The sequence below is a fragment of the Phoenix dactylifera genome, chromosome 2, assembly GCF_051530095.1.
Source record: "Phoenix dactylifera cultivar Ajwa chromosome 2, Ajwa_hap1_PhDact_Kaust_v1.1, whole genome shotgun sequence".
Lineage (NCBI taxonomy): Eukaryota > Viridiplantae > Streptophyta > Magnoliopsida > Arecales > Arecaceae > Phoenix > Phoenix dactylifera.
In genome coordinates, this window is record NC_143191.1 from 6,888,673 (window position 1) to 6,916,563 (window position 27,891).

At 41.9% G+C, this 27,891-nt stretch overlaps 2 protein-coding genes across 3 annotated transcripts; one reads left to right on the plus strand and one right to left on the minus strand.

Annotated features, from left to right (window-relative positions):
* The first annotated feature begins 1,216 nt into the window (after nt 1–1,216).
* LOC148714532 (uncharacterized) lies at nt 1,217–2,026 on the plus strand. Its single transcript, XM_088717256.2, has one exon. The coding sequence runs from the start codon at nt 1,217–1,219 to the stop codon at nt 2,024–2,026; it is 810 nt and encodes a 269-aa protein (XP_088573382.1).
* Nucleotides 2,027–3,114: 1,088 nt separating this feature from the next.
* On the minus strand, nt 3,115–27,891 carry LOC103719544 (uncharacterized). Of its 2 annotated transcripts, none has more exons than XM_008808836.6 (10): nt 26,190–27,891; nt 24,751–25,233; nt 24,346–24,647; nt 17,733–18,464; nt 17,364–17,642; nt 17,020–17,181; nt 15,966–16,901; nt 15,657–15,872; nt 13,627–13,887; nt 3,115–3,756 (listed from the first exon to the last, which is right to left on the minus strand). In XM_008808836.6, the coding sequence occupies exons 1-10, from the start codon at nt 27,505–27,507 to the stop codon at nt 3,421–3,423; spliced, it is 5,025 nt and encodes a 1,674-aa protein (XP_008807058.3). In that variant the 5' UTR covers nt 27,508–27,891; the 3' UTR covers nt 3,115–3,420. The 2 variants fall into 2 exon arrangements, with proteins under 2 accessions (XP_008807058.3, XP_088571277.2); XM_088715151.2 differs by having other exon boundaries at nt 24,241–24,647; nt 26,190–27,734.

Sequence of the window (27,891 nt, forward strand, 5' to 3'; positions counted from 1 at the left end):
GCCCAACCACAAGAGGCTCATACAGGAAGCAATCAGCCCATAGCCCAATATCGAGACCACAGCCTATTATTCAAACCACAATGGATCCAAATTCACCCTTGGGCTTTGATGAAACTGTCTGGCATGGTTCTTGATCCTGATCCTAGCTTTCACTCTTTGGGCTTCTAGTCTTGGATGCCGATAGGAGGTTCCAAGATGTGATCTTAGAAGAGGGAATGACATGGACAGCGCATATGATAGGTTATTCCAGAATCGACGTGGCTGGCACCCTTTTTTAGGTATGTGCCTCAGGAACAAAGACAGCCTATCTTGCTGCTACAAGTCAAAGCCATTCTGTAATTTCTTTCTCCACTGACCTAGGCGAAGGACATCGCCAGGGATGTCCTCTGTCCCCGTTCTTATTTATCATCTGCTCTGATGTACTTTCCCGTTCTTTGCATGCTGCTTGTGGGAACCGGGAGCTGGTGCCTTGTCGTCCAGCCCCGGGTGCCTGACCTATTTCTCATTTGTTATTTGCAGACGACTGCCTCTTACTTGCTAGAGCGGGGGCGACGGATGCCAGAGCCCTTCAGGGAGTGTTGACAGAGTATTGTGCCATGTCCGGGCAAAGGGTCAATCTACAAAAGTCTGCTATCCTCTTCAGTCCCAGCACTGAGGGGAGGGTGCGACGGGAGATCAGGATGATTTTGGGGATGCAGGAGCAGATGGGGACCCTGGTTTACCTAGGGGTCCCCATCACAGGGAGGAGACTACGGGTGGCAGAGTGCGCTACCTTATTGGAGAGGGTGCGGAGCAGACTAGAGGGGTGGAGGGCATCGTCGCTTTCTATGATGGGGAGATTGACATTGATCAGGTCAGTTCTGTGCTCCATGCCTATTTATCTGATGGCTCACACAGCGGTGCCGAAGTCCGTGTTGGAGAGGATAGAGCGGCTTATGCGGAGCTTTCTTTGGGGCTCCTATGGGGGCATGGGATACACCTGCTAGCCTGGGAGAGAGTGTGTCAGCCACTGCGTGAGGGTGGGCTAGGAGTGCAGTCACTGTCAGTGTGACGCGAGGCTCTTTTGGCACGAAGGGCGGTACAGTTTGTTTTGGAGCCGCATGGTCACTGGAGCCAGGTCATGATTGCCAGGTATGGCCGAGCGGGACCCGAGGGGCTGGTGATAGCTCCTTGGAGGAGATCTTTCATGTGGCGAGAGATCGGGAGGTATGTGCCTATGGCTCTGGCGCATTCGAGGTGGCTGATCGGTGACGGACAGAGCATCGATGTGTTGGAAGACCCATGGGTGGATGCACTTCCACTGAGACTATGGCCGACGACGATCAGTGTTGAGGCAGGGGCAGGACTTCGGGTCTCTGACCTGCTCAGGCCGGGGGAGGCAGAGTGGAATGGTGATAGGCTGGGCCAGTTGTTTGGGGAGCATCTTGTGGAGCGGGTACGAACGATCCCCCTTTCGGGATCTGCAGGTCCAGATGTCAGAGTTTGGAGCACTACCTGTCAAGCCAGTGCTGGGATCGGCGAGGTTTCCCGGGTTCTTCAGTTGGGTTTACAATCGGGCCTAGACTGTGATTGGGTGTGGAGGTTCGGACTACACCAGAGGGTTGCCCTTTTCCTCTGGAAGGTGGCTTGGGAGCGGTTGCTGACATGCTCAGTTTTGAGTAGACGTGGTATGAGCCTGTCCCCCTTATGTCTGGATTGCGGGGTGGCCGAGTCGGTGGATCATGTACTATTCCACTGCGTGAGGGCGAGAGGTGTCTGGAGTTTGACTGAGATCCAGGGGGACGCCTGGAGTGGGAGGGTTATCTTCCTAGAGGTAGTTCGGCATTGGGCTGGTGTTCCCCAGATGCGGAGATCAGCCATTATGGCGTCTTGTACAACATATCAGATATGGCTGGCCAGGAACGCCCGGGTGTTTGGGGAGCGGCGGCTACCCCAGCGGTTTGTGATGGAGCAGGCCTGTGCCCAAGCTGACGAGATTATCTATGTAGGGTCTGCTCATAGACCTTTGATAGCTCGGGACACCTAGGGCCCCCACATTGCTTCGGCAGCTCCGCATAGGGTATTCTTTACCTGGGAGCCCCTACCCCCGAGTTTCCTCAAGGTCAATTTTGATGGCTCTATCTTGAACGGTGGTAGGAGGGGAGGGCCTGGATTTATTGTCAGGGGCCCCGGCGCTGATGCGATGGCAATAGGGGGCTGTCAGATTTTTGATACTTCGGTTCTAGGGGCAGAGCTGCGCACGGCCTGGATGGGTCTGTCCTACGCGCGGCGGGTGCTCCACGCAAGCTCGATCCTTCTCGAGGGTGACTCAGCTACGGTGATCAGCTGGATCCGTAGGGACCCGAGCAGTCATGGTGATACCCATCCCTTACTTCGTGACATTTGCATGATGGCGAGGGAGGCGGTTACATTACAAGCTATGCATGTGTATCGAGAGGCTAATGGGGCGGCCGACTGGGTGGCAGCGTATGTAGCGTGCCACTCGAAAGGTACCCTATGGGCTGGGGAGAGAGATATGCTCGGAGCACTTCGGGACCTTTTGTATTCTGACTCTATAGAATGTATTCGTACCCACTATGTATGAATCGCCCGCTTTAGCGCAAAAAAAAAAAAAAAAAAACATCCGTACCTTAAACAAACATGATCCAGAGCTTCAGCTATTCGGTAGAAAAGGACAGACAAGACATGACCAGGTGAAGTCAATTATATCAAACTACCAAACATCCACGGTTGCACACCAAACCTTTTGCTCATAAAATGGTGAATGAAACTGCAGAAGACAAGCAGAAACTGCATTAAGACGAGCTTTACACATGATGAGCCCCCAAAAAGGAGTAGCAATGTTAGTTTTACGATAAGAATTATACTCATTGTTCTCTAATAAATAGATTGCTGTCATCATACTCAACCGTGCTCACGAAGTTGATCATGTAGTGCACTCCATCTCAATGAGATGCTGAAGAGAACTATAACCAGTAGAGCAAGGAAAAGCAACAAAACTAATCTTAACATTCTGAAGGGTGGAGCCAGGATGCTTTGGGGAAATTCAATGGGTGCTTGTATTCTCAAACAACAAATAGCAATGACGAAAAGAAAAAGTAACCAAACTCAATATTTGGTGTTCCCCTCATTCCAAAAATCTTTCATTTGCAACTGCTAGCTCCATCGGATTTCACTTTCATGTTTAATTATTACAAGACTATTCTCTCAGGATTGTGTATTTTTGTTCTCTTATTTATTTGGAAACACTTTCTCATACTGGGTAAAGATCCTATAGTTCTACCAGATCAAATGATGAAGCAACTTGGAAAGACGAGGGCAGAAAAGCTTATCATATGAATTACCTGGCAGCTGGTAAAACAAGGCCAGCCAAAAGATATTGTTTCTTACATGAAATTACAGAAACTTTCGCTTCTGTTTTTAAGTGGGGTTGAACCAAGGACCCACTGCCCCATTCATAGGTCCATTACCATGAATTCCTACACCATTAGGGATGATAGAAGGTGGCAGAGCAACAGCCAACGGAGGAGCCGTGGGATATAAGCCATGGACTTGTGGAAGGGCTTGTCCACTCACAATAGAAGTCCCACTGCCTTTCCTCTGCTGAATCATGTGGATATGTCTTAGTCCTTCCTCATGAATGCGAGAGAGCGTCTCGAGCTCTTTCATTGACAAGGCGTCCAAGCCAGCACCATAAAGCGGAGCATGACGAGACATTTCTTCTTGGAGTGAAGCTTCAAGGGTATGAATATATTGCTGCACATACATGGAAATAAGTACAATATGAGAATTCAGATTAGAAAAATTAAAAAAAAAAAAAACAGCAAGGTAAATGGTGGGCATGGGAAGATGGGCATGTTTCAAGACTATCAGGATTCGGAACATCGTACACACAGCAATGACCACAACAAAGTGACAGGGACGGCCATCAGGCCCACCGTTACGTGCTCTGATTGTTTTTACAGGATGCAGTGGCAGAAATTCATATCTCCAGCTACTAAAACTGGCTGATCAATTAATGAAATATACTACTAATCTCAATCAGGTTGCTATCAGTTATTGCAATCAAAATTTTCCAGCTTTAAAACTCCATATCCACCTAAACCAGCATAACATACTAGGTGGTGTCCCAATTTGCCATTCCCTTTCTGGGCAACTGGCCTCCTGAGATCACTTCTCATGGAAGATAATTTTGTCCCGAAAATAAGTGGTGACAGAGAGCAAAGATGGCATCATTCCTTCATTAACTCGTTCATTTATTATTTTTAGGGAAAGTAGCATGACGAAGGATTGACTCGAATCCAAAAAGGAAACAAGGTGAACAACAGACCTAATCTTCTGGAAAAATCGGCTGTCTGAAAATTGTGAACATTTTAACATTCTCAATTTTAACTGGTGATGATCAGGTAGACGACCTTCTCTATTTTATTGTTTAAAAATCTATAATAGAAAATTTTGTTACTTTTGATGGCCATAAATTTTCAATCATGCCTTATTATAATCCACAATCATACTAAAATTGTTTATCATTTAAAGCTACCTTGTCTAGCTATATGTACCATTATCATATGATTTCATCACATCTTGTTGAAACTATTTGTAAATCATTAAATGTTTTCAAGAATTTAGGTTTCTGCATAACAAGATACTCCAAAAATAGTTCAACTGTTATGTTAGTAGAAGTACCATACATCTTGTTGAAAGTAATTGTAAATCATTAAATGTTTTGGGGAATTTTAGGCTTCTGCATAACAAGATACTCCGAAAATAGTTCAACTGTTATGTTAGTAGAAGTACCATACATCTTGTTGAAAGTAATTGTAAATCATTAAATGTTTTGGGGAATTTTAGGTTTCTGTATAACAAGATTCTACAAAAATAGTTTAACTGTCTAGCTTGTTTTGCTTTAAAATGCATTAGCAGTAAGATGCATGTTCAACCTTATTTTGACCTATGCTGTTGGATTTTGTTAATGGTACTATTTTGATGTTTCTGTATTTTCTCGAAGAATTCAAAATTTTACCGCTATATATGCACCGACATAATTAAACTTGAACATTTTCTTGTTTCAACAAATTTGAGTTTAATTTATTCAACGTAACAATGGCATGTTTGTAAAGATTCAAAGTATAGACTATATTAAATTATTAATGATGTCTTCAAGTGTGGTTGGGAGTCAATGCATGAATAAATTCCAAATAGAGCAACAGAAACATTTGCCAAGCTTGTATATTAATTTGACCATGCCACATGAGACCTGGAACAAGGTTTTGTTGCTTTTGTATACAGTTGACCTCTACCATGTTGTGGCATGGATCGACTTCCACGTATAGCACATCAATAATCCATTCATGCATCATGCTGCCGATGATGACAGAAACAGTGGATACTGAGCACTACTCAGCAAAGGCGTTCATATTAAACAGTCGGTACTTTGCTCAAAACGAAAGTATACTCAAACATCCTCCCTCCCTTTCTCCTGTCCTGTGGGTTAAAAGAATTCACGATAACAAACCTTAAGCAAAATAATTACTTTACCACATATGTTCATTTTCTAACAACTACACATCACAAGTTTCACCAATTGAATAGATATTTAAAACAGTTCCCTTTTTAAGATGCAACACCTGCTTCAAAATCTTAAGCATGCTCTACGCCCACTTTGTGACTCTTCCACCAAATCTTAAATTATCTTTATTGACAATTTGGCAATACTATAATAGCAAAAAGTTTACTATTTTTATAATCAATGAACCACTCATTGTTTATCATTTTCTTGAATTTTTACATCATGCATCTTCCTTAAAAAAAAATATTGACCATAGTTTGCCAAAACGGGCCGAACCGCCCGGCTCGGCCCGTACCAAGCCGACTCGGAAGGGGATCCGGTCAGATCACCCATTTATTTCGGAATCAGTCCCAAACCGATATAAACCGGCCGTAATCAGTCCCGAGCTGCATGGACTCGGTCGGATCGGTGCGAACCGGCTAGTTCGCACTGAGTCAAACCAATTCTGAACCGATCCTCTCCCCTCTCTTCTTTTGGTTTTAAAAGAGAGTCATGAAGGCCCGAGAAGTTTCTGCGACTTTCCCAACGTCTTTCTTTCCAACCCCCTCCCCCCGGCCAAATATGCACCAATTCCGCATGATTCAAGAAGGATCCAAACCAAAAGGTATGCTTCCTCTTTCCTATCTTATTTTCTCCTCTCTTTTTTTTTGAATGCCAAAAAATATTTTGAAATTTGCAAAATGTAAGGATATCATGCCAAAATTTTTGATTTTGGCATGATTTCATGGTATGTTGCAGATCTATGGATGATCCGCACAATTCCATAAATTTTTTTAATTTTTGGATTATATAATTTTTAAAATTAAAAAATATATTTTTATATTAAAAATAAAAATAAATAAAATTCAAAAAGAGACTATAAAGTCAGAAGCGTATTTAGGAGCATGCAAGCTACTTCCCAGCTAAATTTGATATCAATTTATTCAAATTTTAATACAATCATGCATATAGTGGCGTAGGTCTAAATTTTTTTAAAAATTGAGAAATAAGTAGCTTTTAATATATGCCTATGGGCCTAAAAAAATATATGTAGCCTCCATAGTATGGTTCTACATGGATCATAGCTCAAATTATTATTTTTTAAATATTTATATTTAAAAAATTATTTTTAATTTAAAAATACTAAAAAATATAAATTTAATACCAACAATTATAAAAAATTAGTAGTACAAATTACATATTTCAGAAGTATTTTCTGAAATAAAAAATATATTTTTCTAAATTTATGCTATTTAAACATATTTTTAAATTTAAATAATATTTAAAATATATAATAAATAAATATGAAAAATTAATACTATGTATTAGATAAATCATATGTATTTTTTGAAGTAAAAAATATTTTTGGATCATACTCGCTATTTTTAAATAATTGACAAACTGACATACTTCATAAACCTGCATGAATGGAACCATAAAAAAAAAAAGTTATAGCGTAGCATAGGTTGGGATCATAGACAAATACTCTCAGTCGGCACAACTAGAAGTGCAACTGGTGCAACACAAAGTTCAAGAGAGGAGGGGTAACTAGGTTGAAGCAGCACCTAACTAGTGGTTATCCCGACGAATCTATATGTCGAAAATACCCACATACTGTCTAGCAACTAATGAAGTACTTCATTGGTTTTAGAACAACGAAGAAGAGGGTTGCCAAGAAGAATGCGAAGGTAGACCGTCGCGTAGCAAACCCTTTTTATTACTTCAGAGAGTCAGAGGAGGCGTTCATTCTAGATGATGAGGAGGCACGGATTCAGACTGCCATTCAAGCGAGCCTGAACTATCAGTAGCAACAAGATGAGGGCCAGACATAAGGCTCGATTTAGGCTATGAGTCGGGCTTTGGTTCTGTGACCAGCAAGGCAGATCTAGTATTCAAGAGAACCTCCTTTGTAGAGGTGATCACGGGCCTTCTGGCCCGCCCAGCCCGGCCCGAAAATTTTCGGGCTTGGGCATTGAAAAAGCGCCCATTGGTCGGGCCTGGGCAGGAAAAGCGGCCCGACCAAAAAAATCGGGCCGGGCCTGGAAACTTTTAAAAATGGCCCGGTTCGGCCCGGCCCGACCATAAAACATTGATATAATATATTAAAATTTTTTTGAGAAACCCTAAAGACTAAAGTCTAAAGTCCTAAACCCCCCCCCTCGCTGAGAGCCGCCGCACCCCCCCTCCCTCGCTGAGAGCCGCCGCACCAGGAGGAGCAGCGAGCGACGATGGCGGTCGACGACAATGACGAGGCGGTGATTGCCGCGCTCCGCGCCTCCCGCTCCAACATCGTCTCCATTCTCCGTGCCTCCGCCCGCATGGACAAAGGCCTCGCCGCCGTGGACGCCCGCCTCTCCCTCGGCCTCAACTCCCTGGACGCGGTCACCGAGGCGGTGGCACCGCTACAGTCGCAGGCCATGGCCACCAAGGCCCTCCACGCCCGCATCAACCGCGCCGTCCCCCCGGCCCTCTCCCTCCTCCGTAGCTTCGCTCTCGTGGAGTCCCTCCAGCGCCGCCTCCTCCGCCTCTCATCCAGGACCTCCTCCTTACCCCGTCTTCTCGACTTCGTCGACTGCGTGGACCGCCTCCGCGAGACCATCGCCGCCGTGACGGCCGGGTGCGAGCCGGCAGTCCTCCTCCTCTTCGAGCTCGATCCCGGCTACGAGTTCCAAGATGGAAGAGAGAGAGAGAGAGAGAGAGAGATGGGGGGGGGGAGGGAGGTGGCTACGAGTTCTAGCTCCAGCTCCTCTTTTTTGGTTTTGGTCTTGGTTTTCCTTCCCTCACATTGCTCCAGTTCCAGCTGGGCCATCAGGAAGAAAGATCGGGGGATTGGAGATGGATTTCTTGGAGGGTGGAGATTCTTTTGATTTTCTCCTCTCGGTTTCTTCTCCCTGAGATGGACTTCTGATCCTTTTTTTTTTTCCAGTTGGATGGAACTTTATTTTTTTAAATTATTCATGTTCTTCTACAGTTTTCTATTATGAAAGTGGCTTCAAGAATTATGATTACATTTACTTTTGAATGCACAAAGATGCATGTTTGTTATAATGTTAATGGGACAATGTAATTTGTATTTTGTCTAAATATGTAATTGTCTAAGTTTGTAGTTTTTATTGTTGGGTTGTAATTTTCAGCTGGACAATAGTGTTTCATACATTTTATTTTCTTTCTATTGGCTTGAAAATGCAATTTTTTTTTTTTTAATGTTTGTAGATATATCCAAATTTCAAAGTTTAAAACCACCACCAACACTATCTATTCACTATCTATTTGAAATAGGCTAGTTATATCCTTAACATTAACCAATTAATCATTGGAGAAATAAAATAAAGATAGAAAAATACATCTAGTTTTAGAGAGCTCATTAAGCTGTTGGGCCATTTTTGCCCATTTCTAGATTCCAAACAAAAAAAAAAAAAAAATTGGGCCTGTCGGGTCGGGCCTGTCGGGTCGGGTGTCGGGTCGGGCCTCTCGGGTCGGGCCTGTCGGGTCGGGCCTGGGACCAGATTTATAAGGTTGGGTCGGGCCTGGACAAAAATTTAAGCCCGACAGTCGGGCCGGGCCGGGTCTAGGCATAACCATCGGGCCTAATTTCTGCTGTAGAGCCCGGCCCGAGCCCGGCCCGGCCCGGTTTTGATCAGCTCTACTCCTTAGTTAGGAAGGCCGTTAGTAAGGGCGGTGGTCATATTGCATCTATGCTGGAGGCTTTTGGAAGCAAAAAGAAGTCCTCCAGAAAAATTTTACCAAGAATCGCCATTCATGACTTAGATCCACATGCCTTCTCCAACAAGGATTCGAAACAGCAAAAGGTTGACACAAGGGTAAAAAAAGATAAAAAGAGAGATGCGGCAAGCTATTAGATTCTGCTTCCACTTCAGCCACATTCCAACGAATGCGACAGATAATGTGTACTATAAGTCTGTCATTTCTTCCATACAGGTTGTCGGTCTCGGTGTAGATCCTGTAGGATCAAAGAATATCTACGATGAGCTTCTTGACAACTTTAAGAAGGACCTAGGAAGTGGATTATTTATACAAGAGCAAGTGGCCCACATATGGACAGACGGTGATGTGTGATGGTTGGACAAATCCTACTAGACGAAGCATTGTCAACTTCTTGATATATTGTGATACGAAGACTTTCTTCAATAAGTCAATTGATGCTTTCGATCAGGTGCACGACGCCATGTACATCCTCAGATTGATGAAGGAGGTGATTGATCAAGTAAGAAAGGAGAATGTCATGCGGGTCATCAATGATAATAGGCCACAATATAAAGCCACCAGGGAGATCTTGATGGAGCGGTAACCACATATTTTCTGAACCCCATATGCTGCACATTGTATCGCCCTCATATTGATGGACATCGCGAAGATTTGTAGAGTGCAACAGACTGTAAAGACAGCCCAAACCATCACCAAATATATTTATAATCGTAAATGGATCATATCATTGATAAGGAGGTATGCAGAGAAAGAGATCTTGAGATCAAGTGTGACACAATATGCAACCATGTTGCTCTTGATATCCTTCTTGAGAGAAAAGCAGCCTTGTGTCAGATGTTTGTCAATCCTGAGTGGCAGAAAAGCATGTCTGTGAGGGCCGGCACTAAAGGGAGCACTATCGAAGACTTCGTGACAAGGCAGACGTTCTGGCAGCGGGCTGAGAAGATAGTGTACAAAGTGCTTCAGGTTGTAGACAACAAGAGGTACCCCCGATAGACTTCTTGTATCATATGATGGATAGGGCAAAGAATCAGATCAAAGATGCAGATCCGAGACATGCCCAGAAGTACATCAACATCATTGAACAGCGCTAGGACTACTATATGGGTAGAGATTTACAACTAGCATATAAGCAAGAATATTAAAAATTTAGCTGCTTCCGTACTCGTACAATTTTACTAAAATAATTACGAACCCTATCCGCAGCTTACTACCTGAACTCGAGGTTTCAACACACCGTACCCAGAATCGATATGGATGACAAACTTCTGGACGCTCTACGTAATGTGATTTACAAGATTAATCTAAAAGAGGTAAGTTATCTTAAGTGACATGCATAAGTTAAGTGGTATCTTCAATTATTAACATATTACAACATGATTCTTTTTTACAGACCAAAATATTTAAAGAGGGTGCTGACAGCTTTGGAATCTCGGCAACTGTTGTAAGTAAAAAAAGGCATGAATCCAGGTATATTATATATCAACAATAACTAATACCTGACGTTAAATGGTTACTAATATGATACTATCTTATATATAATTTTCTTCAATGTTTTTCAGCTAAATGATGGATTTGTTTTGGTTTGTCCATGAGAAATCAAAAACGGCTAGCTATCTAGATCCTCTCCCAGAAATCTCCTCGAGTGGCTATAAGCGTAACTGGTTCACCTTCGCCCTCATCCATAGCAAGTAGAGAAACCGTCTAACACAGAAGCGTCTCAACGATCTTGTATACATTCACTACAATCTGAGGTTGAGGCTAAAGTGCATTAAGAAGGGAGTGAAGCTAAAGTACACAAATCCGATCCACAATGCTTTCGTTGACGATGACGATGATCCTCCAATCAGATAGCTTGTGGGCCAACAGCAGGAGTCGGAGCTTGAAAGGCCAGAATCGCCTCACGATCGGCCAATTTCGTAGCCAACGAGACTAGGAGTCGATGCAACACAATAGGCAAATCACAACATTCCATGCATCCTTCAAACTGATCAGTCATAGCTACAAAGGTCACTGGCAAAACGGTCATCACATGACTCCTTGTCCGAGACATCCACTTAAAGATATAAACGAATTGTTTAAACGAGGTCACCATGTTACCCGGTCGCCTCAGTTAGAAGAGGGACATCCATCCTCTTAGCATAGCCAGACATAAAGGCACGAAGAGTAAGCAGGTAGCCGCTCGGTGCAGCAAAAAAGAAAAAGGAAAGACAGTTGCAACCCTAATGAAGAGTATGGAGAAGTCAGTTCACTCAGATTCAAGGACCAGAAGCAGCAGCGATGACATTTCTAGTGGTCATGGATCCGTTGGCCAGAAAAAGTGAAAAACATGAGACCATCGTTTATGAGACGGCCATAGGATGGTCTTCGATTCACTAATGAGTCCCAATTTATGCATGCTACACAGGATAGGAACCATGGTGCATGATCTGGTAGAGCCCGCGAGTCTATGATTGCATATAGGAGACGGACTTCTCGAGGACATTCAGAAGGACATGATGCAGCTACAGATGACCTCGCTCGTGGAGTAGGATCCATAATGTATCAGGTTCCGACCTCGCATGTGGAGTAGAATCCATAAACATATCAGATTCCAAGTCGTATGCTAGATTCTATTATTCGCAGCCACAAGCAACATATGACTCATACGGATATGGATATGATGCGCATGAGGCATCATCTTTCGATGGCTACTACCCTACGCTGTCCAGAGCATCTTACGGATCGAATTTTGCTGTTGGCATATTCGGATGGACCCCTTCACAATCGTATTATCAACCAGAGGACACTTCTCATAGCCAGAGCTTCAGCAAGAGATACGAGAGTGCTTATAACCCAGAGCGTGTTTCTTATGGGATAAGCATATAGGACTATAACGCTACTTGATTAGAGAGGTGGGCTAATGTGCCTCTGACTATGCTAATAATTTGGATATTTACGAGAGGCTGAATAATAATCGAACTGGAGGAGCTTGCCAGGACGGCTTGGTAAGCAAGCTACCAGTTATGTAGGCGCCAACTCCCAGTTTTTTCTCTGCCGCCACTCGACGAGATTTTAAATATCAGTATGTATATTGTACTTTAAATATATGAATTTGATTGTATTATTTTAAATTTTTCATCTCACTAGTTGATTTTATGATATTTCATATTGCTTCTTAAAGCATATAATATCTCACTAATTATTTTATATTTTTTATCGCTTTAAAACAACAAAATACATCATTTAGATTATACCGGGATCATAGAAACATCAAAAAAATATCTAGAAATATCAAGAAATATCAAATTATATTTAAAATCATTGAAAAAGTTGAAAAATTAATTACCAATAAATCAAACCTAAAAAATTTTTAAAAAAAATGGGTGTGCTAGAATCAGCATGCCCAAGCATCCCGTATCGGTAGGGTACCAAATTGGTACCGTACCAAACCGCCCGCCAACTAGTACAGGTCGCAGTACCGGTTCGGCAGAACTTAATACTAACCACATGAATAGATGTTTATTTTACAATACTTGATGCCGTGGAATTATATAAAATGCTTCATAGGCACTTCCACCCAACTTTTTTCGAAAGGATGGGTTACTTGATCCTACACAGGCTCCAAAGTAAAGTTTCCAACAATCTCCACCAAACAGTTTTCTTATAACCAGCCCAAATATTGGTGAAATGCCTTTTCTTATATTCAGAGAAATATTTGTGATAGTTCCATTATTAAAGTAATGAGTGAAGCTTGAGTTATTCTTATAGCAACGGTATCACTCAGGCTCTTGTATGCCAACTGAATAGAGTGAACATCCTTCAGGAACACAGAGTAAGCCAAGAAATGCTACGAAGTAATACACAGTGAAAGGCAATTTTGAAATGCCATTGCCTAGACAACCAACATATAACTAATTTTTGTCTTAAAAAATATTAGGGACATTATTCTGGTGGGTGTGTCCAGTGCCCTAAACAAGCATCTATAACAAAGTAGTAATATAGGAGGATATATGATAAATGTTCCCGAGATTTTAAGGTTTCTGACATATTCCTTCTACTCTGATGTTGACCTAGAAAAATGAAGAACATGGATAGAGCCTAACTGCTGGAGAACAGACTAATATCAATAAAGCACTTCTAGCGTATACCAATAATCTGACCATTAGCCTGTATCAGGAAAAAAATATATTTCCTGATACCCAATAGCAGCTGTCATAAATTTCTGTTAACCATATAAAATGTAGAGATAGAATGAGGACGATCTAAAAGTTTATCATAAATCATTAAACCAGGGAAGCCATGGCTAAGATGAGATTACCTAATTGTAGATAATATTTTGAAGAAATTTAAGCAAAGAGAAGATGGAAAACCTGGCATGCTTGCAACTTTGCTTCCATCCCATCAATGTACGCTTCACAGCGAGCCACCTGTTCTTCCTTCTCCCGTTTTTCTTCTTCAGTTTGTCCCACTGTTTGTGTCAGTCGTTGAACTTCATCTTCAAGTGATTGCCTGACTTCTTCTCTGGTCACTGTCTCCGTGGCATACCGTTTTAATTCTTCATCAAATCTTTTTCGTGCAGCTTCCGCGTTTTTCAGCCTTTCAGCCAAAGCATTCTTTTCCTTCATTACCCTCTGCATCAATTGAAGGATCAATTCATTTACAGTATCAATCCAGTGCACATGAGTAGTCCTTGTGAACACCTTAAATTACCAATAAAAGAACTAATATTGTATTGCAAAAAGAAGAATGTGCAGAAGAGTAATGACAGTTTGAAGTAACATTGACGTAAATAGCACAAAGCTTGCAGAATGAATTACAGAAAGAAAAATGAAAGATTTTGATGTATCAAATTGAAGAGAAACGAAAATCCTACTGTCCATAAAACACTACAATTTTTAAGATTCATACCTTGGAATGCAGTGAGATTCCAACAAAAATTGCATCACAAATTTTGAATTTTATATGTGGAAAAATAAAAGACAAATAAGCAGTATTCATTTACAAGATGGAATATCTATTATTCAAATATTGTGGATCCGCAATTTAAAGCCCCCTGTGATCTGATACCTTAATGCTAACCAGTACTATTTAGTGGTTCTAAATCTTAAAAAGCTCTTCCAGAAGTTGTGTGTCATTAAGGATGGATGGACTTCTGGCCCACCATCATCAACCATAATGGGTTGGTTTCATTTACATGTCATATATAACTGGATATTGCATTTAGGTGTAAGTTATGCTTTAGAACCACCAAAAGAATTATACAAAAACTTATAAGTATTAGATGGCTTACCTTAGTTGCCTAAAAATGCACCAGCTTGCGTATTGAGACTTTACATTTGGAAGCAGAAATAGTATGAAATCTGTTATTTGATGTCCTAAATACCACTCACTTTGTTTTCCCTTGCTGAATAAGTGTTTGCTTATGTATAAAGACAACACTGATGATATCCAACTCTCAGTAAGGCAAATTAATTGGTTTTACCACATATACCTCAAGTACTATTTGATGCAATCCTACAAAACAAGACACACTTGATATATCATTCATTAGTGGGTCTAATTAATATGGAATTCAGCCACAGTCCAAGCCCATTCCCCTCTAAGCTAAATTCCTCTTTCATCCTATATATACAAACATTGATGTGGTCATATGAAATTATGAACTATTATATATAACTTTTAGATATTTATAAAGTGCTCATACAATTGACAATCTGTAACTGAACATCACTCCTGTAGCAATCACCCCTATCCTGCTCTATTGCTGTTTCTACTTCATGTAACTAAGGATTTAATTATGTAAATCAAGGCGAGATATTACTTTCAATACAATCTTTTAATAGATGTTAGGATATACAATCCAATTTCATGAATTCATTCAATCCACTTCTCATACCGCACTGTGCAATGAGTTTATTTTTTTTTAAGATCATTAGCCATAACATCTGGTTAGAAAAAAATGATTCTTTAAAGAGGTAAAAGCCTGTAACTTATCAATGAAAATATAACAGCTGATACAAATCCAGAACAGACTGCCACATGAACAGTGACAATGCCATTCAATGTCTACTACAGATCAGGGACACTAGTAAGATGAAGCGAGAGAACAAAAAATGATTTTGGGTTCATGCCAGTTGAGATTTTCAATTGAATGGATGAGGGAATTGGCAATTGATTTACATGTACATAGTAGACATGAAACATAAAGAATGGTAACAACAGCATGTCCATTATCAGCATACAATCTACAGAGCATATTCCCAATCATTTAAAAGAAAAATAGTCAACAAGGTACATTCAAATATATAACTATTCAAGTTTCCCTGGAATGCAGATGGAAAAAATTTTGGAAAAGTAAAACATGTGTTTCCACAGTTTCCAAGAAAAAAATATACATTACCTTTAATTCATCACGTTTCCGCGATTTCAACTGCGCAAGTTGCGTCTCCGCTTCATGAAGACGATCCTGAAGAACTTTCCTATCAGCAGAGAGCTTTGCAATTTCCTCTTCTTTTTCCGATCGAACCCATTCCAACTGATTCTCAACCTCAAGTATGTGCTCCGTGAGTTCCTTCTTTTCACGAGCAAAACGGTCCATTTCAGCTCTTAACTCAGACTGGATATGAAAAATGAGTCAATTATAAAGGATCACAAGCTAACTTAGAGCCAATTAACTAGTGTATCAGTAACTTGTACAAGACAGCAGTACCTTAAGATGGTTGGTAGTTGCCTCAGACTCATTTAGCCTTTGGGACAGAACAGCTTTTTCACGTGCAAAATCAGAAAGTTCCACTTGCCTTTCTTCTTGAAAACGGATATTTTCATCTTCAATCGCACAAATTTGGTGCCAAAGATTTGCACGACCAACTTGAGCAACTTCAGCAACCTCCCGCATCATGTTCAGAACTGGTCTAGCAATCCCATCTTCCTCCCTAACAAGAAAAGACAAAACATCCATAGCTAAATCAGCTACGCGGCAATTATCTGAAGTATTTGTTGCATGTTCGACAAGCCCCTTCAACATCCTAAATCGGTAATGCTCCTCTGCATAAATTTTGAACATGATAGCATATAGCATCCTCACAAAGTCCTGGACACTAGTGTCACTAGAGAGACACAACACCTCACCAAGGGAAAGAACTGATGTGAAGTCATCTTCTTGGACAGGCAATGGCTCAAATTTTCCATCTACCAGGATTTGTTTATTCGGTTGATCATCCACAAGAGGCCTAGATTTAACACTTAACCATCGAGAATGGCGTCTTTCCAAGACCATGGCAACTGACTGCAGCCCAATAGCTCCTCGCAGTACAGCTCTCTCAAAGACCTGTGAAACTTCAACATGTAGGCCGGGTACAGATAACATTTCTATTAGGATGTAAACATCAGACAGATGTTGGCATCCATGCCCAACCTGCTCTTGGCCCATATGCATCCCTTCAGCCCAGAGCCCATCTACACCACAAGAAAAATTACCACAAGGTGTTGTCATGCAATACCTATCAAGCTCACAATCAGAGTCAATATCTCTTAAAACGGCTTCAGATACATCAGCCCAAGTATGCACTGTTTTTGCTAAAACATCCAACACACAGTGTGGAGCTTCAGCACCCAGACTTTTCAGCTTTGAACGGACAGCCCTGACCTAACAGAAAGAAAATTAAATATAAGAAAAGGATGCCAAGCAGTAAAAAAGGTTCCAATGCGCCAGAAAAAATTTAAAAAATAATCAACTTCAAATTTCAGAGAGGACGCAAACATACTGCTTGAGGAAGGTGCTGACACTGAGATGCAGCTTTGAAAACAAAATTCATGGCTGCCACAAGGGGTTCATCATTGGAATCTGTCAACAGCTCAAAAGCCTGAAATAGTACACGTTCCCACACCTCACTTCCAAACTCCAACTGACCGAGAGCATCAAACACCTGAAGAGGAAAAAAGCAAGAAAAGAAAATACTGAAATAAGCCACTGACATGTAAAAGAGACAGCTAAAAGTTTTGAACGTACAAAGAAGTAAATCTATAATTTAACTGACATTCTCCAGTCAGATGGATAAATTTGCTCAAGGGGAAACATGTCTCTGAAAGAGCTAGATATTTATAATACCGGCAAGCGTAATGATGGCTCAGTGTCTGGCTTCTGAAGGTGGTCCAGCAGTGCACATGCTGCGAGTGAATGTTCCAAACGGTCAACCAATTTTGGTACAAGGGCAATTAGATCTGGCTGAAGATGTTTTGGAGCTTTATCCAGCACAAGAGCAATCTTCTGGACTGACTGAGGCCTTCTTCTTGGTTCAGGGCACCCTTGAGGCACAGCACTATCGAGAGCCCTCAATGAATTGACAATTAATCCTAAAAGTTCCTCAGATTGTTCTGGCCATTTTAGCTAAAGACAATATTTCTTGTAATCAGCTTATAGAAGAAAAAAACAGATGTAGAAAACACAGATATACAGAAGCTTAACTAATTGTGTTACCTTGTGAGCTCGAATAAAACCATCATTTGTTTGGAGATCCCCAGAAGATGTCTCTGGAGGAAAAATGGACTGTTTCAGGATGGTCTTGTCGAGTATCCCTTTCGCAATCAGGTCTGAGCTCTGTTTGGCGATTGCCTTGGTAATTTCAGCCACTTCAGATTCCAAACTCTTGTACACATAACATTGCGCACTCTCAGTAACTTCACTCTCACCAGTGGAGTCTGGCGGACTGCTAGCTCCATTAGAACCAATAGAAGGTTTCAAACTTGTTTCAGAACCATTTCCTGTTCTTCCTTCTGAAGGTTGGCAGCATTCAACCATTATATCTAGAAGTAAATCAACAATAGCTTGTTGCAAGACTTTAACCCCCATCAACAAATTCATTAGACTCGGAGAATTGGCATCACCCCTTGTGGCATCTTTCTTGCGCCCGGTGCTCCCAGATAATTTGGTGGGAAGAAGCAAGCGCTTAATTTTCGCAGGCTCATCAAGATAAACCCGCAGACCAGTCAGAAATCCAGCAATTGCACCAGCATCCATTAGAAGCTTTTCTCTTAAAGTGACCTGGGGCTGAGATGGGTTATCTCCATACGTTAGATGAAAACCAGCTCGGGAAAGAAGGTTCCGGAACATCTCTTTCTCATCTCCACTAATGACTTCACTGTCTTCAGACTCAATAAGTTCATCTGGGTCTGTTGACAATGCATCCTGATCATCCTCTGAAGCCAAAACCTGATAAAGGAAAGAAAAGGGGGGAAAATAAGGACACGTGATTGTCTACGACAAACCAATAAGAGATTTGTCCACAAATTCACCTATCTATCCAATATCAAGGCACTGTGCATTGAGATGCATAGAAGCTACGAGCCGCATCATGTAACCAGCACGTCAAGGACTATGTGATTATATGCGTCAACATTAAATCATCCTTAGAAATATCTTGCATTGACAATAGAAACTCTAGAACAGTTGCAACTCAGAGAGCTTAAAATCAGAAAAGAGCAAAGAAGGATGAAACCAACATCATACCGGACATGAAACCACCTACAGAAGCAACAGATAGTGCACATGAAGCAGGATGATTACATATAAAAGCGTGCAGTTTAAGCCACGCCCAAGATATATAAAAAAAGAAGGCAGAACAAGTTTTCTCATGCATCCAATGATGACTGTCATAGAGATACAGTAGCATCATAGTACAATACTTTTTGACAGAAAACAATCTAACAAATGTGAGAAGTGACATCTTTATTTAACAAAATCATATGGACATGGGAAAAGATGAGCCATCTAAAAATCTATCTTCCTGTATGGACGATAAAAGGTAGATAATATTTAGTCAATGACAAACTACAGAGATACAATAACAATAGAAGGCAAAGCTTTCACAGACAGCCTTGTCTATTGATTAGGTAGGTTGAAGAAGCTTCAAATGTGATATTCACTGTATTATATATTCAATAATATGTTTATGTCCTTCGCATTTACTATAAAGCACAAGGAGAACTTCACCAATTATCAAAATCAGATGCAGTTACTTATTACATTCCATCAATTCCTAATGTTACCTAGACCCTTCAATTTAGCCTAAGTGCCCACGCCCGACACTTAAAGATAGACATTAATATGATACTCAGACACAACTCTTAACTCTATAAGAAGAAATTCTTATATACTGAAAAGAACGACCAACCCATATTAAGTTACATAGGACATACCATACCAACCAAGGTTCGCCGTGCCACCGCGAGCCACCCAATTCGGAACGTTCCGTACCATACCGGGGGAGGACCGGCATAATTCCACCCCTTTGTTCGTAATACGGTGACGGCAGGGGAAGGGCTCTGCCCTCCGGTTTTCCTATTTTGAACAAAACAAGGGTCCAAAGGCGAGCTCTTTTTATTTGAAGAAATTAAGGCTCTGCCCTCCATTTTTTTGTTTCATTCGAAATAAGGGTCTTGGAGGAGGGCCTTTTTTATTTGACGAAATTAAATGAAGTTGACAAAGAGCCCTTCCTCCACTCCTCGGTCCTACGCCAACCTATTCCGGCCATCTTCCTCCCTCCCTCTCCTCTCTCTCTCTCTTTTCCTCTCTCCCATTCTCCCTCTCCCCCGTTGTATCGATATGGGAATAGCATGGAACGGAATGGGACATACCGAACCATGTTGTCAGGAAACCAGGACATGCTTGGTACTGACACAGCAATCCTTGATATCAACCTTTTAGGGTACCAGTACGGAGGCTCGATATGCCCATATACAGACATGGTATTGTTTGCTATGCCAGCTCCAAGAAATTATCTATGCAAATACAGGGGCATATCGAATGGTTAGGTACCACTAGGATTCAATAGACTTAAAACATAGAATCCAACATTTCGATACACGACCAAACCCACAACATGAACTAAGCCCGTGTAGAATAGAATAAAGCAACAATATCTAGGAAGGTGGTCATCAGTTGCTAGCATGATGCACTTATTATCCACAAAGACACTCTCATAACAGGATGGTCACACACTGAGATCAGCTTTCCAAACAAAGGCTCAAATATTAAGAAAGTCTCTAAGGTCTTGATCTTTGTCAATATTTCTTAACATTTAATTTGAGATTAGCCGCTATCGAGTTTGGAGTATACATGTATATATGGATGCATAGATGTGTGACAACAGCACGCACATATAGGTACAAGTTTTCATGTACTTAAAAAATATAAACTTTTAGAAATTGATGAATTTTGTGTTTATTCTTGCATAAGAAATTACTTCCATCAGGTTAATTATCCACAACATATTTCAACATAGCCATCATTTATAATTTTCCTAACAATAATTTCACTGATGTGGACCATTTCTCCCTTTTTTCTTTTAAAAAGCATGGAGGTAGAAAACAATGTAGCTATCCTTTTAATATATGCAAAAGAAGGGTTATGTGTGCATAAACCTTATGAAGACCAGGTACTGGTTTATTTTTTGACTTAATGATCAAGGAGCTGAAACATGAATAGAAAATTAATGAATAGGAGAAGAAAAGGAGAAAATCTACCATCTTGGTCAAATAAGAGCTTCAGGTCAAAAGACTGTCACGATGTTACCATGTGCACAAAGACATAATTAGAGTCCATGGATGATAGGACTAGTAGAAGGAACATCGAAGGCCAAATATTTTCTGAGACCATTCAGACTATTCTGGATTAGGCAATGCAGAAATGTTGCTTCAATTAACCTTTATAGATGCTCATACTCCACAAACATGTACGATTCAACAAAGAAGGCACTGATTTGTCTTAATTTATCAGATCTATGAAGAGTTGAACATGACAGAGATTGTGACTTTGCAATCAATTATTATTCTGGAAATTGAAACAAATTGACAGGTGCAGAAATGCAGAATCAATGCAGCAAATGTAATTTGCTGACCAAGTGGTACAAAATAGAAAGTGAAAGCAAATAAGTTTCGTTTTTCTGATAGGAGAACAGGAATTTTGTGCATTGGGATTACCTGAATATGTATGGCAAAGATTTTTTACATATTAAGATTTGAACAAGCTAAAATTAACAATGGTCTTAGCCATTATAAGAAATGACAGAGTAAATTCCTGCAGCCATATGCACATGGCTAGGATTTTTTCCACTCAGAAAGCTGTCTGGGATTTTAGTGCATCCTGGTGTAATAGCTAGCAATGCAACATAGAATGTCAAGATAGTATTTGTAGCTTAAGTAGTAAATGATTCAACTAATGCTTTGCTTTCTTAAGAAGTATACAATGATTCAACTAATGCTTTGCTTTCTCAAGAAGCATACAATGGTTCAAATAATGCTTTTCTTTCTCCATTTAATTGTCATTTTCCTTATTTTTTGGGTCTCAACAGCCTCGCCTTGCAAATGTCAATGCTTGCTTAGAATTTTCGAAGAGTATATATAAACAAAAAAAAAGGAAGAAGAAAAGAGAAGAAAATAGTACTCCATATGCCATGTGATGTTTGTGGAAGAAGAAAATTTGTTAGTTAACAATATTTACTAATGCGAAAAGGCTAGGAGCCTGAGACTGTAGAGAAATAAGCTTCAAGAGTAAGTACCAACTTTGCCTCATCTTTGCTGACTCCCCCCCACTAATTGAATTTTCGATATTGTGGCTAAACATAGTATAGGCAACCAAAATGGTGGTTATTTTGTCACAGTTAATCAAAGAAAGAGATTTAAGATACTTTGGATTGATCACTATATTTCCTAAACAAGCAGGTACATGGAATGGGCAATATGGATGGAAGGAAATAGATGCATCTAGATAATCGGAAGGGAGTAAAGCTTCAAGACGTTAGGTCACTAAAGAAAAAGGGAAAACCAACGATTGTTGAACCGTGTCGAACCAACCGATTCAGTACATACCAAACCAGACCAATAGGTTGCTAGCACGGTTCAACCTACATACTCAAGACAGATCGCAAGCAAAGCCTCCTCTCCTACGTTTGAATGGTTCTCCTAAAGTCTCTCCTACATTCCTGCATTCAAGATCGGTTCCTACGACAAAGTCTCTCCCCTCTAGCTCTCCGAAAGCCTCAAGCCATCTCTCCTTCTCCACCTAGTGAGTCTCGCGCTCCTCTCTCTCCCTCTCTCTCTCTCCTAATCAATCTCTCTCTCACGCACGATCGATCTCTCCCTCCTACAGCTACCTTCTCCAGCAACGGCTCCACCTAGCAAAAAAAAGGAAAGAAAGCGGAGGAGAGATCCATGCCAGATCCGCACTCACTAGGCATCCTCCACAACCAGATCTGAGCTCCCTAGGCCTTCTCTGTCATCCATGGCCTCCTCCGCCTAGATCCATGCTCCTTAGGCTTTCTCCATCGTCCACAGCCTCCCCTGTCACCAAATCCATGCTCCCTACGTCACGATCTCAACGTCGAGCATCATCTGAGGCTGATACAAGCCTCTCTCCTCTCCCTTTCCCTCCCTCTTTCTCTCTCTCTCTCTCTCTCTCTTCCTCTCTCCTTCTCCCTCTCCCCCTCCTCCCTATTTCGATACATCCCAGAATGGCTCGACACAAACCCATACCATACTGAACCGATCACCGACTGATAAAACCTCTAGTACTAGTTTGGCGAGTTTTGGAAAAAAAACATATAGTCAAAAAATGGACAAATATAAAGTGGTAGTGTAGTTAGTAAGGTGAACCCTTTGGAAAGAGCTAGAGGGTCTCTTCTTGGGAACCAAAAGCAAGTTTAGATTTCAAATAATGTATCACTAAGATGCAACATAACCAAATATTAGGTCAGCGATAATCAGAAAAATAAAAAAAAAGATAAATCAAAGGGTGAAACGAAGAAGAGAGTAAAAAGGAGAAAAAAAATCAAGAATAGAGAAGTGTATCTTTAACAGCAAGCCTTATACTATTTAATCAGAGTTGGTTATCTTCATCACAATCCAATTTCAAGACTTTTCAGCTGTAGAGCAGGACTCTAGTTGAAAAGGGCCCATGGAAGGGAGTGATTTTGCAGTCAGCTATCAATCTAATTGTTTGAAGGTATTAAAAATGTGTACAAATTGGATATTGTGAATTGTAAGTGTTAGCTCACTCTGAAATAGAACTAGTGAGAGTTTCCCCTCGACCTAAGTGATAAAGGGACATGAAAGCAAAAAAGGGAAGTAGGAAAAACATAGTGTGCTTTTGCTTTCCAGGATAAAAATGAAAAATTGTTCCAGAAAGTTTAAACAATTACTATTCTTTCATCATCAAGCAGTCCCTATTAACGGATATTTACATCATGCAAAACCTAGATAACAGGAAACAAACCTTCCCTGGATCGCCAAGCACATTCATTGAGCAGAGTTACCTCTGTCAGCAAGAAGCTACTTATTCCCAACTTGACAGCCTACAGCTTGAACTTTTCCAAGAATATCTAACCTTTCCATCAAAAGGGTCCTCAAGGATTCAGTAAGCAATGTATGTGGTGGTTGTGTGCTTAACTGCTTATGAAATTCGGAAAAACAATATATCTTTAATGTAAATGTTGTCAAAGGAGAACGTATCAGTGGCAGCTATTGACGATGATGTCCTATCTAAGCTGTCATGATTTAATTGAACATAATTCACCTGATTTAAGGCAAGACGTACTTCATATCAAAAAAGCAAGGAAACTTTGATCGAATTACCAACCGTATGATTAAAGCAAGAAACATTAGGCAGCATACATCATAGCATACAGAAACCAAATAACCAGTTAGCCTGCTTAATGGGTGGGTTCCAGCAGCGCAAAATGAAAAAGTGTCCTGGCATGTGCTTAATTTCAGCAACCTTCGGCAGCAAAAGCGTTTTAAAGACCGCCTTTTCATCATTTAGATCTACAAGCAGATATTGATCTACAATCTATAGGTGCTGGAGAATAAAGACCGCATTTTCATCATTTAGATCTAATTCTATGGTTGAGTTCCATGTGAACAGTTGGCAGTGGGTTTACACATATGAGAATGGTTTTAGCAGCCAAGAAACATGTCGTTACAAAGAACATTACCAGATAAAATCTATTGTTCAAAGGCTCAGCCTTCAGTACTACACAAATCATGAAGAGGCTCCACCTATCATAATGTTTAGAATATATTCCTGCAGTCAATCTCACCTCTAGATCGGAAAACTCAAACCACGGGCAGCAATCTAAGATCTCACAAACAAATACCACTGTGTCACGAACAAGAAATCCTGCATCTGATTCCAGCATATCTGGGACCTTCATAAATTGGAGAACAGAATTGTTCCACGTTTTTGTACAGATGGAAGACTCCTTCCACACAGTTTTCACTGGATTCTTCTGATTTACCACAGACATCCTGTACTGGACCCAAAAATTCTTGTCAGGATCACTCCCAGATGACTGGTCGCTCTCCAAGTATATACATATGGTGTCAAATGACTCATAGATACCTGCATTATTGTGAAGGGCAAAATTTAACATAGGGGTATAATAACCAGAGCAAAGTAACATAACATGGATGCAAAATAAAAGAAACCTGGAGCTTCCATTTACCTATTCGCAGCTCACAACTGCCAGCTTGAAAGAATTTGCTAAAGATTTTTCGTGTCTCCATAATCTCCTTGAAGGACAGGAAATTCTCCACCCTCCATGTGAATGACCCTCTCTTCCAAATAGCATCAATCTGAGAACCAGAACCCATGCCACCTGATTCAGACTCTGTTGAGTCGCTAAAATCTTGCATTATAGAGGTTTCCTTCAAGATGAGAACTTCTGCAGAGAATACAACAGTGTCCTGGACAAGAAACCCAGCGTCCTGGTCAAAGAGGCTCGTCAGGGTCACAAATTCACGCCAGCCCCAGTCTTTCGCAGCCTTGGAGTAACGATTTTGTGACTCCTTGGTGACAGACTTCTCTTCCAATTTCTGATTTACAACCGACAGCCGATGACTCACGAAACAGCTCCAGTCACAGGCTGTGTTACGGGAATCTGTGACTTCCAAAAACACTGATAGGTGGCATGGTGGTTGAGACTGCCCTGGGGCCATTGACAGGATAAATGAAAGAAGAGAAAATCCAATCATTTTCTGAGCTTTTGTATTACAAATTAATCAAGTAAAATAAGCCATCAAAGCCAAGTATCACTCTATGTTATTCCTAGTAATAGTCTAAAAGAAACATTACTACTAAATCAGGTATATGAACTGCCAAAGCCAAGTGAATTATGGATACTATACCCCGACAACTATTGAGTTTTAGCATTTGATAAAATAGTGTCAAAGAAAGATTATGGCCAATTTGGACATGTGAAGCACCAAAGCCAGGTAAACTATATCTTTGGCATTAAGAATTTAAGCATTCAAAATAAAGGAGATAAACCTTCCTCTATCACAAATTAATCAGATCATGCAAGCAACCAAATACAAACAAAAAGAAACATTATTGCTAGATTGGGTAGTATAAATTGTCAAAAGCTAAGTAATATTATGAAGACTATTACCTTAACAACTAGAGGGCTTCAGCATTCAATAGAAGAGTGTTAAAAGAGAAATATTAGTACCAGTTTTGGGCATATAGGAAACTACCTAAGCCAAGTATACTGGCTAAACTATACATTCACGATTACGGGTTTAAGGATCCAATGTGTGGAAAGGGCAGAATCAGACAGTGTATATATACTATATGCTTTTATATCACAAATTAGTAGTCAAGCAATATGAGCGATTAAAGCTAAGTATTGCTGCTGCCAAATTGGGCACAGTAAGAAGCGGCACAACGAACATTATTAATTAGCTTTAGTAATCAAAAAGCATCCAACAGGTGTGAGTTCCTAACTCTATCCAGAAGAATCCTACAGCATTTCAGAGGTAACTCAAGGTGATAAATGACAGGTCAGGGTGATGATGATAAAACTCAACTCAACTACGCCTTAAGCCCAAATTAGTTGGGACCGGCTGTGGTGGTGATAACTGATGATGAAAATAATGTGCATACCCCTGGGATAAACAATGAGGCGACAGTCCCGATTGCCAATCTGGAACCTGCGACTCTTGACACAGAGCCCTGTAATCTTCCTCTTCTTGAGGAGGTCCTTGAGCCTAGTGAAGTTCTCAATCCTCCAGGTGAACTTGCCAATGTGCCCGTCTGACTTCTTCGCAGCAGCCCTTCCCCCGAGCAGCGCGCCGGCATTTTTCGTGAAGCTGTTGGACTCCTTGATGACATGGAATGACGTGCTGAATACAGCAGTGTCATCGACAAGGAAGCCGGAGTCCGGCCCCACGAAGTCGGCCATGCGCATATAGTCATTCCAGCCGAGGCTGGTGTTGTCTCCCCCCTTATTATCAGGGGCAAAGCGGCCATAGGAGTCGCGGTGCACGTGGTTCATGCCTGGGCGCTGGCTGAGGACCGACATGCGGAAGAGGCACCAGCAGCTGCGCTCGGGGACGAGCTGGACCTTCTCGGTGTCCTTGCTCTCGAGGCACATGGAGAGGTACTCAACGCCCGCGACGGAGCTCTGGTAGACGCTGATCTTGAGGTTGCAGTCGCCGGCGGGGAAAACGGGGCTCATGATCTTCTGGGTCTTGATCATCTCGCGGAAGAGGCTGAAGTTATGGACCTTCCAGGTGAACTTGCCGCTGAGGACGTCGGCTGCGGCAGGGGGAGGCTGGAGCTCGTGGTCGCGGGAGAAGGCGACGGACTCGTGGAGGATGAGGATGTCCGCGGTGATGAGGACGGCGTCGCTGGGGGGATTGAGGAAGCCGGCCTTGGGGTCGAGGATGGCGGCAGCGGGGGTGAAGTCGCACCACCCGTGGGACTTCTTCTTGGAGGAGAAGCGGTGCCAGGAGTCGCGGGCGATGGACTTGGAGTCATCGGCAGGGTGGACGACAGCGAGGCGGTAGCTGGCGAAGCAGTCCCACTTGGAGGAGGAGGACCCCCGGGGGTCGACGATCTGGAGGTAGATCGAGAGGTAGCCGGGGAGGGCCTGGGGGTCACCCTTCGGGTAGATAAGCAGGCGGCAATCGTAGCCGCTGACCTCGAAGTACCGGGACCATAGGGCGCGGGCCTTGGTGCGGGGGAACTGCGACACCATCCACCGGCACACGGCCGAGTGCTCGCCGCGCCGCTCCACGAGGACGGACTCCGCGCCTCCACCGCCGCCGGGGGAGTCGCGGGCCGGGCCGCCCGGTGGGGGCAGGGGGTCATCGCCGGACTGGACGGCGGTCGCGGCCTGCCGGAGCTCCAGGACCATCGCGTCGGCGGAGGAGGCGGTGGAAGAGACAGGCTCGGCGGTGGTGTTCTGTTGGGGCTTCATCCGCTTGGTTGGATGGATTGAATTCTCTTCTCTTCTTTTTAATATTCGAAAAGAAGGGGAAAAAATCAGTCAAGACCTCTGTCTTCTCTTCTGACCCTTCTTGAACTCATCTCTATCTTGCTTGTTGATATCTATATCTATGATTTAATCTGTGAATCCCTCTACAGAGAAAGAAAGATAGAGAGGGAATGGAAGAAGGGGAGGCATTGAAGGTTTGGTCATTGGGTATTGGGGCAAGAGAGAGAGAGGGGGGGGGGAGTGTGGGTGAGGGTATTTGTTGAGGGGGAAGAGAGGGGAGAGGAGAAGGGGTGGCGGGCGTAGGATATGATGGTGCGCACCAGGGCCCTAATCTCTTTCTTTCTCCCTCTCAAATCTCTCTCTCTC